This window comes from Vanellus vanellus (assembly GCF_965231255.1).
Source record: "Vanellus vanellus genome assembly, chromosome: 2".
Taxonomy (NCBI): domain Eukaryota; kingdom Metazoa; phylum Chordata; class Aves; order Charadriiformes; family Charadriidae; genus Vanellus; species Vanellus vanellus.
This window is the reverse complement of record NC_138906.1, coordinates 165,860,616-165,875,670: the sequence shown is the minus strand read 5'-3', so window position 1 is coordinate 165,875,670 and position 15,055 is coordinate 165,860,616. Positions and strand designations below refer to the sequence as shown.

The following is a 15,055-nucleotide window of genomic DNA, read 5'->3' as shown; positions in this document are numbered from 1 at the left end:
CGGTATTGCCCTAGGCTATTTGTATTGTCTTTTACTAGCTACAATTAAGAAGGATTCAATTATGTCTACTGCATTGAAATAAATAATGCATAGTAGTTCATTTAGCAAATTAGATTTCACAATTCCTTTTTCATTGCTTTGAGTCAAACGTTTGTTTAAGCGGTTTCCACTGTGCATATACAGCATTTTTATAGGTTGGTGTGCAGCACATGTTAATCTTAGTTATTCATATGTGAGACATTTGAGTGACTTACTTTGGGTTTTGTATCTTGTGGATTATTTCTTTGCTCTTCATCCGAAATTTGATATTTTAAGTGCATTATATTCTTATAGCCAGAGATTATGAAATTCAAAGGGAGAGAATTGAACTGGGGCGCTGCATTGGTGAAGGACAGTTTGGAGATGTACACCAAGGAGTTTACATGAGTCCGGTAAGCCTCACTTCCGAAATAAAAATGAACAAACAATAACACCTTTCTAGGTAAAAAAAATACAAAAAAAAAAAAAAAGTATTCTTTAGATGTCTTGGTCTGAGTCTTCCAGAAAAAATAGAAATCGACTTTGTGGTTTATTTTTTAGCATAAGCAGCATGTAGAGAATAAACCCCATGTTTCAGATAAGTATAAAACTAGCTCCGGAGTAGTTTCGCTGCTCCTGTACCCCCATTTCTTACAGCTTGGGAAAGCAATCAGAAGAACCGAATAAATTACTCAGGTCTGTACCAAAGCGGAGTCGGAATTAGCAGTCATTGCTTTTAACCCCAAACACGCACTTTATTCTTTATTTTGAGCGTGTCCAGGCATGGTACGCACGCGTCCCTTTGGCCGTACTCCCTACTGAGCGTTCAGTGCTTGAAAACCTTTTCCGAAATTTAAAACAGTATTTACGGGTGTTCAGCCTGACTTGGGTTTAGGTTCAGCGTTCAGTGTAGAAGCTGCCAAGTGTGTCAGAATAAGGTAATCGAACTGAAATACAGAGAAGACATTTTAGTCTGTTACGCTGGAAGGGCAGTAGCCTACAACAGAGGGACAATAACGTTAAAGGAATGCATCCGTTTCTCCGGTGAGCATCTCACCAGATCCCTCACAAAGCAGGTTGTATGTTAATAAAGTTACTACTTTTTCCTGAAAGAAAAGTGACAGAATACTTGGGCACTGAACCAGCAAAACCCCAATGCGCAAGAGTCACCTTGGTGAAACCGGTGAGGTTGGTGGGACTTGCGTAATTTAGACTGGTGCTTATGTGTTTTTGTAGCCTGCAGCTAGAAAAATTAAGATTATTGCAATGTAAATGGATGAAAAATTAAGTTTGTGGGGAAAAGCAAGAGAAAGCTGGAAAATGATTTAATTTCAACCAGTGTTGAGCTTATAATAAACTAATTCTGCAAGTGTGAAATGAAGATTTATTTCTCATTTGAAGAAATTAAGTGTCTGGGTTTTCGATAGATGAAGTAATAATTCATGTGGACAACAATCTAGTTCTAACTTCAGAACTGGTGTTTCATAGAAACAGCTGGTTACGCTCAGCGGATTAAATAAATAAATCTTTAATGCAATATTTAAGTAAATAAATAAGGATAAATGTTATCTATTTCAGACAAGTTTGAAGTCTGCTCTGATACCTTCATTTAGAAAAGCAGATCTGATATACTTTACGTTAAGGGAGATTCTTATTTTTCATTTAATTCTGTCCAAGTTAACAGGGGTGCTTGAGGGGTAATGTCTCACTGAACTTGGGGCACAGTGGATAAATCTAGTGCTCTGTAAAACCAATTAAAGACCCCTTTTCTTAGGGACTGTTGTTTTGAAAACGCTGTCTCTCTCTGTTCTTTTTCTTGAATTGGAAAACAGATTTTATTCAGTCATCCTGTGCCTAGTATGAGTTTTTTAAATGGCAACCTGCTGATTACTTTTCTTGATAAAATTTTGCTACTTGTAAGACACTTGAATATGCGAAAGGAAAACAGAAAGGTATTCTCATTAAATTTTAATGTACTAGTCATAGAGCGTAACTTCCACTTTTGGAAGAAATCTTATAACAGATACAAGGTTAGTTACAATAACATGATAGCATTTCCATCCTTGCGTACATTCAGCTCACCTGCAAAAACTACAGGGAAGGTTTCTGCCCCCTTGTTCTGCTAGCTCGAATTTGAATCTGAAAAATCTCATTTATCCCTCTTCGTTGCACTTGTAAAGTTCTTCTTCTAGTGACAGCGCAGCATCCACCTCTTCTCAAATGCTGCTTTCTACTAGGTATTCCTGAAATATCACAACCAGTCTGTATTTGTAGGATACTGAATGGAAAATGTATACATGCGTTCAGGATCCTGTTGCTCCGATGGAAGCAACTCAAATAATACTGTCTTTGAAGGCTGATTTAATGTGAGATTAATCCAAAGGTGTCATTTAAACAAAAAACACCAAAGGTGTTTGCTGCTCCGTACATAAAGTGTTGCCAGTCTAATATATCCTCACTCTTTTGTCTCCTTATCCAAAAGCAAAACATCAGCAAAACCCTGATATCGGGCTTTTCCCTCTATTTATTTTGTGAGTCTTTGCTGGTTGCGGGCACTGAAACTCTGCCCTTTGGTGCTAATGTTGGTTCTGAGATGTTTCAAAAACTTTATCGGTAACAGCAAGAGAAGGATTGCTCTTGCAGGCCTCCAGGGGTGTCAGCCAGTGCTGATAATTGATTCCCGATTTCAGAAGGGAATAAAATCATCTTAAATTACCCCCAGTTTTTCAGTCACCTTAGGGGAATGTTTATGGATGAGAGAAGGCTTTAATCAATATTTTCCTGCAAAGTCCTTGAAGAGCTATGTTGTGAGTACCTTTAAAAACAGACATTTAAGCCTGAAAAAAATAGAAATCTCACTCTAGTTCTGATCATGTTTGTGTGTAAAAATAGGTTTAAAATAGAGCAAAGATAGAACGTAACTCTGTGTTACAGGAGAACACCCCTTCAGCTCTCACTGGCCTTAAAGGTAGGTGAGGGCATCCATTAGCCCTGTAGCCTTTCAGGGAAGGGGTCGCTTGTAATCTTTCCATTAAACAATGCACAATTCCCAGTTTCCCAGTCGGAAGGAAGCCATACTAGTCCTTGAGTGGGGCCATACCTAATGTAGGAGCTTAATTTTCAAACCCTTCAGCTGCTTTCAACCCATTGAGAACTTGTACGAGTGACATCTGAGCACCATGTGTTACTGTGGGGATACGCTGTGTCGTAAAAATGCCATTTTCTGAGTAAGTTGCGGCGTTTGGAATACTAGTGAAGCTCAAACGCCTAAAGCTGCTTTTTCGGAGAAAAACCGCCTCCGCCTGCGGTTTCTCTGTGTTGTCTGTAACTTATGGAGAAAGGGTATTGGAAAAATACACCGAAAAACACACCAAAGCAAGAGAAGATGAAAGATGCCGCCTGAGCTAAGGGGCCTCCTTTGGGCTGCCTCAGTGCTTCTCATTTTTCAGTATTCAGAGGATAAGCAATCAGCTGGTAAAATCTGTTTCTGATTTTGAATACATGTGTTCTGTTTAACTCGGTTTTAAGCCCTTGATATAACTGATGGTGAAGCTAATCTGTAAAATTTTTGGTTTACTCGCCTTTGTAGTTGGAGCTCAAAATTAGAGCCAGTCTTCGCCCTGCAAGAGCTACAAAGAGTCCTTTATTCGGCTTCCCAGGTTGCTTGCTCGCATAAGCCAAGTGTGGGGTTTAGGCCTATATGTTCTTGTTTCCTCTCCTTTTGCTAAATATTGGCAGGCATTTACCATCCTCAGTAACACAAAACCTTTACGGTACTATTCAGTTAAACTTAACTATCTTTTGTCATAATTCTTGTCCAGTTTAACAGTTGAAAATGGAGTCAATATTTCCTGGGCACATTAGATGTAAATTGTGTACACTGGGTGTCTCGATTATAATAATACTTCAACATTGAAGCTTTCAAAATGTAATTTCTTAACTACAGATATTTTAGTTAATAGTAATTTCCCCTAAAGCAGTTTTGCTCGAATTTTAATGGTCTTAGCGTTTGGTGGGCGGTATTTGGCAGGCTGTATTTCAGTTATTTCTCAATAATGTCTTTCAGGAAAATCCAGCTATGGCTGTTGCAATCAAAACATGTAAAAACTGCACCTCAGACAGCGTTAGAGAAAAATTCTTACAAGAAGCCTGTGAGTATTAAAATACTTCTTTTGGGGTCGCTTCTGTGACTGGTCCTTGCAAAGACCGCAGCCATCTGTGCCAGAAACTTCTGCTACTAATGTAAATCTTGTTGTTAATATATAGCATGACCTTTTTCTCTCCTGCAATATGTGCCAGAAAGACTGCTTTACATCCTCCCATTGACCATGTATATTACTGTATGTGAGGGGTTTGATTTTTCTGAATTGAACAGGGATATCTGACTCCAGTAAGGCTTCAGAAACAAGTTTTGGAATATTTCAGATCAGAGATCTGATCCTCTATTTCCTTCTTTCTCCTTAATGAATTAAAAAACACCGCAGCACTTGTTTCAGTTTATTGCTTTAGAAGGTTAGGTGGTTGTCTTTGTTAACAAAGTTGCTAAAATTATGTCTGAGAGGTCTGTTTTGAAAATTCAGAAATAAAAATTATGATAGAATAAACCAATTTTCTAAGTAATTGCTCGCAAATACCACATTCCCTAAATGGTACATTTCATACATGGAGGAAGGTTTTTTGTTGAGATGAATACTAACAGAAAACTTCTATAAGAATGCTATAGTTACTGATTTCTCTGCTGTTTGGTTTTGTAAGCAAATAAGATAAGAGACTGAGGCCTTAATTTTTGCCTATTATCCTCTGCTATTGTGTATCTGTAAATCTTGTAAAGGTATTGTATTATACCAATAAATTATTTGGTTATGGCCAGATGTTACAGTATACTTTTATTCACTATTCCTTTGTTCGAGGATTTTTTTCCTAATTGTTCAGAAACTCTGTGTTCATAGCTTATGGCTTCTTATTTTTGGATGTCAGATTTTTCTTAAATTACTATAATTTTTTCCATTACATTTCTAGCTGTTGGAAAAGTAAATACCGTTGCTTATAGTAATAACCTAGCAGTGAAAGGTAGGCTGCTGTCTCTTAACAATGTAGAAAGTAATTGCTCATTGAATGCTCCTTATTATGCTTTGAATTTGACAGATTAGGAAATGCCAACGTAGCAGACAGATAAATAGTGCTTTTCAATTTTGATTTAATAGTTTTGCCATTTCTTCTTTCTTTTTTTTATTCTCATTCCCATCTGTTACCTTTCTCTTGTTTGCGTTCAGATTGCAAACTCTCTCAGAAGATACTGACTTCTGATTTTTACTCTCGCAAAGGCGCAAATACAATATCTGGAGAGGCAGAGTTGGCTATTTCACTGAACCAAAAAATTTATATTAGGAATATTAAAATATATTTGGGTTTTAGTTGTTTGCTCATGGTGGAGTTTTCAGATTTAGTATTTTTTCTTGCAAAGAGGAACATCTCAGAGTAAAAAGTAGATGAAAGAAAATGTTCTTACGAGCAGCATCTGTCTGTTCATTCCTGCCCGCTTTTGCATGGCGGTGTATTACTATTAATGCATTTGCATACGCTAAAATACAAACCACCTGATTTTTGTTGATCTTCCACTGGCTTTTTGGTAAATTCCTGCTTTCTGCAAGTAGTTTGACCCTCTTGCCTCTAGAAGCTGGATGGCAAAATGATATAATAACTCTACGACATTCCTGAATTTGTGAGTTTGTCAGCTAACGCTGATTGAATTAATTTCTGGGAAGTACTTTCCAACGGTGATCTATTTTATGTTTAAACCTGGTAAGACAATATGATATAAACTATTTGTGTTATTTGCCTTTCTGTTGCTTTGATAATTAAAACTGCATTCATTCTTCATTTTTACGTCAATGAAGAAATATTTTCACGTTATAAAACATTGCGAATTGCATTGACTTAGATTAGCACAAGAGAACCCTAAAGCTGAATGATTGGGGTTTACTTGGAATATACACTTCACTTACCAAGATTTTAATACTAACATTGGGTTCAAATAAACTAGTTTAGCAATGCATACTTTTTGAAAGTGTCATAAATAACGTCCTTCTCTGAAATTCCATTTACTTCAAAAAGGAAGAGGGGAATTGAATGATTTAGGAATCTACCTTCAATTCTAGGTAGTATGTCAGCAGTTGTTATTGCCCATTTGACATTTCGCCACATTATTTATTCCTTTTTATTAATGCGTTAAGCTATGTCATTAATAGGGATGTTTGTCTTACTGTTTTTTTTTCTGTATTATTCATAAAACATTAATATTTTAAAGAATATGTTATCTTAAGTTTGCCCATATAAGTTTCTTTGCAGGAAAATATGTTATTGAACTATTATAACGCTAGGTCTTATAAACATCATTGTCCAAGGGTTTTTCTTGGGATTTGTGGTGTTGCAAGATGTGTTGGTTATACAGCTGCTGTGTGCCACTGTACAGAAGTAGAATTCAGAGCTCATCAGAATAAGAATCCAAAACCACCTGCTGGTTCTGAATTGCGATTAATTAAAAGCCATAAAGTAATGGGTTTTATTCTTGTTCAGTATATGGCGAACTGAAACAGACTTTCCAGTTTGGTAATTACCATGTATTTCTGTTGACACTACGAGCTGTAAATGTGCAAAAGATACTACTTTATGATTAAATTAAGGATACCTGTCAAGATTAAATTAAGGATGTTTGTCATGCATATGTTGGAAGAGAAAAACTTAATCGGATGACCGATGTTTCATTTAACTTACCAAACACGCATCCCTGAAACATTAATAAGCACGGTGAGCAGCTCCAGTGCCAGCACGATCCGGAGCGGAGCAGAGGATCACAGTGTACAGGGGTTTTTCCTGAACCGGGACAACTTCAGGGTGGTGGAGAGAGCTGCCAAGAGCCAGCAACTGTCATGAGTGGCTGATGAGGCCCGGGCAGGGCCAGGAGTGACCGTGGCCGACCCCTGCACCTGTAGAAGGCAGTCCTTAGGGAGCGCTAGTGACAGGGGTGGGCAAACAGGGCATGGCATGGCAGTTGGCATGGAAGGATGCACAGGGAGGTTGGCCTCCAGCAAACGGGCTGTTTTCTTCTGGGAGCCAGACAGAGGCAGCCTCCTGTGGAAACAAAATGGTTTCCACCCACTGCAACTGCAAATCTGTGACTGAAATGCAGGTGGAAGTGATAAAACCTCCCTGTGTAGACACCTACACCCAGACTGACGCCCCCCCAAGAGCTGACACAGCTGCCCAAACCCAAAGTTGCATGGAACTCCAGAACCTTGAAGTCCCCCTAGGGTCCAAAAGCAGAGGTGGATGTCATGGGTGCGAGTGTGCCTAGCTGGAGGAGCTCTTCAAGCAAGTGGCCATGTTACGAGAGGACCTTAACAGGCAGCGCAGACCCCAGGCATCTAAGCAAGAGATCGGTGCGTGGTATTGTGTACTGTCACAATCTGAGTGACAGCCTGGCCTTCAGACTTCGGAAAAGGAAGGTGAGCTTGCTTCCAACCCTGAGGTGACAGACTCAAACTCAGGAGCCAAAAGAGACTGGACTCTTATCTCTGCTCAGGGCAGGAGAAGGAATCTTCCCCCTGAACCACCCCTGTGTAACAGGTAAAATGCCCTGGGACTGGAGAACGAAGGCAAGACCCAGGAAAGGCCAACCGTGCAAAGTTGGTCCAAGCATCCACCTACATTAGAACCGGTACCAGCAGAAATGTATGTCAGGTGTTAGTAATTGGAGACTCCTTGCTAGGAGGCACCCAAGTGCCCATCTGTTGCCCAGACAGTGTCTCTAGAGAAGTTTGCTGCCTGCTGGGAGCTCACGTCGGTAATGTCATGAAGAGGCTGCTGAGCCTGGTAAAGCCGTGGACTATCACCCAGTCCTACTATTCCAAGTAGGGTCCAATGATGCTGCAATGAGGCAACTCAGAAATATCAAAAGAAACTTTATGTCCCTCGGAACAGTGTTAAAGAGTTCGGGAGCACAGGTGGTATTCTCCTCTATCCTCCCAGTCAGAGAAGGGAGTTTGAGAAGAAGGTGACAAATTGAACAGGTGAATGACTGGATGCATAGCTGGTGCTGTGCTCAAGTCTCAGCTTCTACCATCTTTGGCATACCTTCAAGCCTGTTGACAGCTGACGGGGGTCAACTGACCGAGTGGGGCAAGAGCGTCCTGAGCAATAGGGTGGCTGGACTTACAAACAGAGCTTTGAACTAGATTTAGTGGGGGAAGGGGATGATGTTCTAAGCGCTCGAGAAGAGCCAGGGGCTGCTGAAGCATTAAGGAAGCAACAGGGAAACACCTGTGAATTGCCTCAAGGGAAATAGGGTGAGCTCCTCTAAAAAGTGTGGCTGATAGCCCAGCTGAAGTGTCTCTATACCACTGCATGCGGCATGGGAAACAGGAGGAACTGATAGCCACTGCTTGGATGGAAAACTGCAACCTGATTGCTATCACATAAACTTGGTGGGCTGAATTGCGCGATTTGAGTGCTGTGATTGACAGCTATAAACTATTCAGAAGGGACAGGCAAGGAAGGAAAGATGGGAGAGTTGCCCCCTGTGCCAAAAATGGGATTGATTGCATGGAGCTATCTTTGAAGAACAGCAGTGTGCGGGTTGAGAGCTTACGGGCGTAAATTGGACACCAAGCCAACAGAGGAGACTTTCTGGTTGATGTCTACTATAAGCCACCCGACCAAGAAGAGGAGGTTGATGAAGAGTTCTTTCTTCAACGGCAGGAAGCATTGTGCTTACAGGCCCTGATCCTGACTGGGGACTTTAATCACCCGGACATCAGCTGGAAAAGCGACACGGTGAACCGCAAGCAGTCCGGGAAACTACTGGAATGCATTGAGGACAACTTCCTAGTACAGGTGATGGAGAGCCCAATCAGAGGAGAGGCACTGCTGGAAAGAATTTATCAGAGAGGTCAAGATTAGAGGTAGCCTGGGCTGCAGTGATCATGCCCGAGTGCAGTTCTCGATCTTAGAATCATAGAATCGTCTAGGTTGGAAAAGACCTTTTAAGATCATCAAGTCCAACCATCAACCTAACACTGCCAAGTCCACCACTAAACCATGTCCCTAAGCGCCATGTCTACATGTCTCTTAAATACCTCCAGGGATGATCACTCAATCACTTCACTGGGCAGCCTGTTCCAATACTTGGTAAGCCTTTCAGTGAAGACATTTTTCCTCATAACCAATCTGTTCCCTTGGCGTAACTTGAGGCTGTTTCCTCTCTTCCTATGGCTTGTTACTTGGGAGAAGAGACTGACCCTCACCTCGCTACAACCTCCTTTCAGGTAGCTGTAGAGAGCAATAAGGTCTCCCCTCAGCCTCCTTTTCCCCAGACAAAACAACCCCAGTTCCCTCAGCCACTCCTTGTAACACTTGTGCTCCAGACCCTTCACCAGTATTATTTAACATCTTTGTTGGCAGCACGGACGGTGGAATTGAGCGCAGCCTCAGCGAGTTTGCGGATTACACCAAGCTGAGTGATGTGGTTGATACTCTATAGAGGGAAGGGATGCCATCCAGAGGGACCTTGGCAGGCTTGAGGAGCGGGCTTGTGTGAACCTGGTGAAGTTAGCAAGGCCAAGTGCAAGGTCCTGCACATGGGGCTGGGCAATCCCATGCACAAATACAGGCTGGGCAGAGAATGGATGGAGAGCAGCCCTGAGGAGAAGGACTTGGGGATTAAAAACTGAATATGAGCTAGCAATGTGCAGTCGCAGCCCAGAAAGCCAACCGCATCCTGGGCTGCGTCCGCAGCAGCGTGGCCAGCAGGGCGAGGGAGGGGATTCTGCCCTCTACTCTGCTCTCATGAGACCGAACCTGCAGTACTGTGTCCAGCTCTGGAGCCCTCATCACAAGGACATGGACCCATTGGAGCGTGTCCGGAGGAGGCCACAAAGCTGATCAGAGGGCTGGAGCACCTCTGTTATGAGGACAGGCTGAGAGAGTTGGGGTTGTTCAGCCTGGAGAAGAGAGCGCTCCAGTGAGACCTTCTTGTAGTCTTTCAATATAGAAAGAGGACTTATGAGAAAGGCAGAGAGAGACTTTTAAACAAGGGTTGTAGTGACAGGACAAGGGGTAATGATTTTAAACTGAAAGAGGGTAGACTTAAATTAGATATTAGGAAGAAATTCTTTACTGTGAGGTACTGGCCCAGGTTGCCCAGAGAAGCTGTGGCTGCCCCATCCCTGGAGGCGTTCAAGGCCAGGTTGGACGGGGCTTGAAGCAGCCTAGTCTGGTGGGAGGTGTCCCTGCCTATGGCAGGGGGGTTGGAACTAGAGGATCTTCAAGGTCCCCTCCAACCTAAACCATTCTGTGATTCTATGATTTGTATGTCTTATTGCATAAAATACACTGTGACTTCACTGCTGAGACCGAAAAGTTAAGTCCATCGAAAAAAAATGAGGTGTGAATGTAGTGATTAAATGAGACTTTTGTCCATGCCATAAATTGACACACATTTTTCCCAGACATTAAATTAAACATACTTTTTTCTCCTTCCTCCTCTTCCAATAGAAAGGCACAGGTTCATTGGCCATGCACTGGATTGGTAGGTCATTCTGTTAACTTATGTTATGCTCAACCAGCGCAGAAGAGCAGGAGAACCTGACTTGGCTTGCACCTTCCACAGCAGTTTACTAAAGCAGGCAGTGCTTTATACTGCCCGCAGAACCTTAAATGACCAGACGTTATTGCTTCCAAGCAGTTGTTTCGAATCCTGCAGAACTGTGGTTGGATTTTCTGGTTATAAACCAAATGCTTCTTTAACCGACTTTTTTATTTTTATTTAAAAAAAAGAGGTTTTATGTAACACACCGACTTGTTTCTTTTCCTTTTAGTAACAATGCGTCAGTTTGATCATCCTCACATTGTGAAGCTCATTGGAGTTATTACAGAAAACCCAGTTTGGATAATCATGGAGCTCTGTACACTTGGAGAGGTACGAAGAACATGACAACTTTGGTCTTCTCTCTTAAAGCTCACAGATACCTTTCTGAAAGACTAAAAAAAATCATTCTCAGTACTAAGGCAAAGGCACTCTCTCCTCACACGTGATATCATACTTACTTGTAGAATTATGGTCTCGGAAACAGGAGTGGCAGAATTTGACCTGACTCCTCCACTGAGGGAACTGCATCAGCTCATACCAAAGTGATTTAGTCATAGCTTTCAGAGAACTTCAGGTGCTGTTCCAGAGTCAGAGCATGACCTGGGTCAAGATGATGATAATGCAATATCATTTCAACAGCATTTGCAAACATACCTTCTAGAAGTGAAATTCTGTGGCACATGTTTTATTCTTCCTGAGTAGTACTGCGTATTCCCTTGGAACACTGAATTTCTTAGGTTTTTTTTCTGTACAGTCTCTGCAGCAGAGACCCGAGATAAGATGACTTTCCTCAATATTATGTCTTTTGGATCGGTGGTTTCAACAAAGCTACCTTTTGGGTTTTATAATCAGTTTGTTTTCTTTGTTTTTCTGAAAACGTGAGCTGCAGTAATATTTCACTGCATTGTAAGGTAGTCATTGTAATTATCAAACTGCAATATGTTGTCCAAGAAAAAAAAAAGGGAGAAAAGTCTGTAGTGAAAAAGTCATTTTCTGCCAAAAAATGACAGATTTCCTTTCCAGTGCCCAAATCACTTTAGCCTTGTTTTAATTTAGAAGGAGACTTTAGTGCTACCTTCCATTAGGTCTTAACTGCCTTATACTAGGGATATAGGTTATAAAGATTTGCATTTATATTGGCCACTCTGAGCTAAATCCAGGGGTTGTTTTGTTGTTGTTTTTTTTTTTAGCAAATGTAGGTTAAAATTAATGCTTCCAAAACAATGCTGATCTGATCGGTGTTCGGATTGGCCATGTACTGTTCGGTTTTGAAATTATTTAGGCCAAAAACGTGTGCAGTTCTCAAGGGACGAATGCATAAAAAAAATCCATGAGTACTCTGGAACAACAGCAGCATTTGCTCTCAGTCTTCACAAGGAGCCTGAAAGCAATGCGCAATACTTTTTTTTTTTTTTTTTTGGCTAATAGTTTTCATGTAGAAAAAACTGCTCGACTTTAACTCCGAGTCAAAAGTTCTTCATTGCAAGTGATTTTCTTTTCTCATCCAGTCTTAAGGAAAGGCATACCCATTGATAACTCGTGTCGACTTTACAATTTGACATGTGCCTTGTTCGGAGTCGTTAATTTTTTTTGTCCTAACTTCTTTCCTTTTTTTCTTTCTTTGTGCAAAAAGTTGAGATCGTTTTTGCAAGTAAGAAAATACAGCTTGGATCTGGCCTCTCTGATACTCTACGCTTACCAGCTTAGCACAGCTCTTGCCTACTTAGAGAGCAAAAGATTTGTACATAGGTAAGATTTTATACGTCTATGTGCGTACGTGTATATATTCATATGTAACTACCTGAGATTTTAGGGAATACGAGGTGTCTTAGATTACCAGATTTTTGACTGGCGGTATTCTGGCTGTTAGATACGCTTGCTCAAGCGAAGACAAAACGCTTACAACACATAGCCGGATTCTTTGAAGCCTTCCTTTGGTGTTTCTTTTACTTGACTTAGGATGAGCGTGTAGCAGCAATACTTTGAAACTCCTCAAATCCACTTAAGTCTTTTATGTCAGTCTCCATATTAGTACGTCATTTTTTTTTCAGACGCTGCCACCAAAATTACACCCTTTTCAAGAGTGACACCTGCTGGCCCACTCTGAGATCGACTCGGAGATGGTGCCGGATTTTAATCAGAATAGATTTCAGCTGAGTTGTTGCTTTGTGGTTACAATATTTTTGAAAGCTGTGAGTCAACTGCAATTTTCCAAATACAGAAAAGCAAAACAAGGGGCAGCCCTCTTCTTAAGTAAAGAACAGAGAAAACAAAAGAATTATAAAATACAAGTACTTGCTTAACCGGAAAGTGAACCTAAATTTCCTTCCAGGTGTGTTTTGAATTTTATTCCCTTGAATTTGAACATGAGCTTTCTGGGGAGAAGTGACTGGCTTTAGCCTCTGATTGTGCGCAATTAAAAGTTCACAGCACTCCATTTGTCATGTACCATTTCATTTTGAACGGGAGAGTTTTATTTGTGTCTAAATACTTATGTTCACATTCTGTATATGTGTTGTGTATATTGTACATGCGCACACGTGTATGTAAGTATTAGGTATGTATGTATACATAGATACGTATATAAAAACATTGTAAATAAGACCCTTGCAATTGTTAGAGATACTTGAATTTTGGCCGGGTAGCTGTTTATTTTAACTCTAGCAATAAAATTTCAAAATACAATTTAGTCCTACTGCGCTGAAATGGGAGAAAGTAGCACCGCTCGGGTTGCTGTACTTACTTCGCTGCTCAGAGCTAAATCTGTCAGTGCTTAGTCAGGCCTGAAATCCAGAACCAAACAGACACATAAGGCGGGTCGTCTCACCTGGGAAACTGCAAGAGAAAAATGTCCCAAGTCTTTGCATCACCCCTGTGGCATCACTAAAAACTGAACTCCTTATTAGGAAGGATCTCAGGACTGAGATCTTAAACCAGTTCCTTATCTTTGCAGGGTCAGGAGGCAGATTTTCTTCTTTCCATCAATTCTAATTGCTAGAAGTTTTTAGCCTGGGATATTTAAATAGATGAAGAATAAAACGTTTTCCTCTGATGTTGACATCGATGGTTATACTTTTAGACAACAGCCATTACTCATAAGGATCAAATGTACTGCAGCATTTCTGTGAGCTTCTCAGAATCAGGAGACAAATATGTAGTCATCTTTTTCTGTACATGCACACCCAAATCTTGACCAGAAAAATAATTCAGTCCTTTGAAAGGCGTTTGAAATTTCTGGGTTTTAATATTTTATTTTTTTTTTTCTTCAAATTGTATTTCACCACTTTAAGTTTTTAAATTACTAGAAATAACGTCTGCTCTCTTCGGCAGGGATATTGCTGCTAGAAACGTGCTGGTGTCTGCCACTGACTGTGTGAAATTAGGTGACTTTGGTTTATCCCGATACATGGAAGACAGTACTTACTATAAAGGTAAGTCGACACTCTGGATCCTTCTTGCAGGCCCTTTAGAACACAATTGCTTCTCGCAATAGTGACTTTGTTGTCAAAAGGAATTAACCAGATTTTCTTGGTCTAGGTGTTGTATGTGTATAAAAAGGCAAATTATTCAAAAATTTAATAGATGGCCGTAAATTCCTACATATATGCTTAAGAAGAAGAATCACAAGGTCTGATTTAAGTTGAAAAAAGTAGGGAAATCATGTGTAGGTGAAATTCCACTTTTTGGGACAAGCTTATAGTGCTTTCTTCATCTTTAGAAGATTTTCCACAGTTGAGGCTTGTTTGAGATAATATACATATTCATGGCATAGTAATAGGTAGCCTGCAATGAGTTCGAGGTTACTTACGGATAAATTGTAAGTTTGTGCTGCATACTTCGCATGCCACTGGACTAGGAGGTTCAGTACAAAAAAGTCTCTGAAGCCTACTTTTTCCCCCATTTTGGATGGAATACTGATCTGAAGTGGCTTCAGCAGCTGTGGGATGGCCGGCAGTGCCTGGTGGATGGGAGGTACAGCAGAAGAGTAGAGATTGCATGTAGGGTACCAAATAGCAGCATTTTATATCTGGTGTGTATTATGAAACCAGGTATTCATAAGTCTAATCTTCAATATATTTCTAGTTTCAGTCATGTATTTTAAAATACCCTTTATCTGTCGCCTTACGCTCCATTATGTTTCCTTGTTTTATTTGTCTCATATCACTGTGAGCTACATATTATCATTTTAACTGCTGAGAGGAGAGGGGGAATACTTTTGACATGATCATTTTTTGTTGTGCTCTTGAGGTTTGTTGTTGGGGCCTTTTTTGGGAGGTTTGGGGGTCTATCTTGGGGTTTGTTGGTTCTTTTTTCTGGTTTATGTCAGGCCAAGCAACCTACCCTTTTTTATGAATCATTTAAAAACATCTACTCCCTTTGCTGAGATTTTGT

General features: G+C 40.6%; 1 protein-coding gene across 1 annotated transcript in view; it reads left to right on the top strand.

Annotated features, from left to right (window-relative positions):
• The window catches only part of PTK2 (protein tyrosine kinase 2), a 165,846-nt gene that overhangs the window by 112,883 nt on the left and 37,908 nt on the right, over positions 1 to 15,055 (top strand). The window contains exons 15-19 of the mRNA XM_082498859.1: positions 334 to 431; positions 4,085 to 4,169; positions 10,893 to 10,993; positions 12,297 to 12,412; positions 13,994 to 14,094. Of these exons, the coding sequence (XP_082354985.1) occupies positions 334 to 431; positions 4,085 to 4,169; positions 10,893 to 10,993; positions 12,297 to 12,412; positions 13,994 to 14,094 (501 nt within the window). The remainder of the gene's footprint in view (positions 1 to 333; positions 432 to 4,084; positions 4,170 to 10,892; positions 10,994 to 12,296; positions 12,413 to 13,993; positions 14,095 to 15,055) is intronic.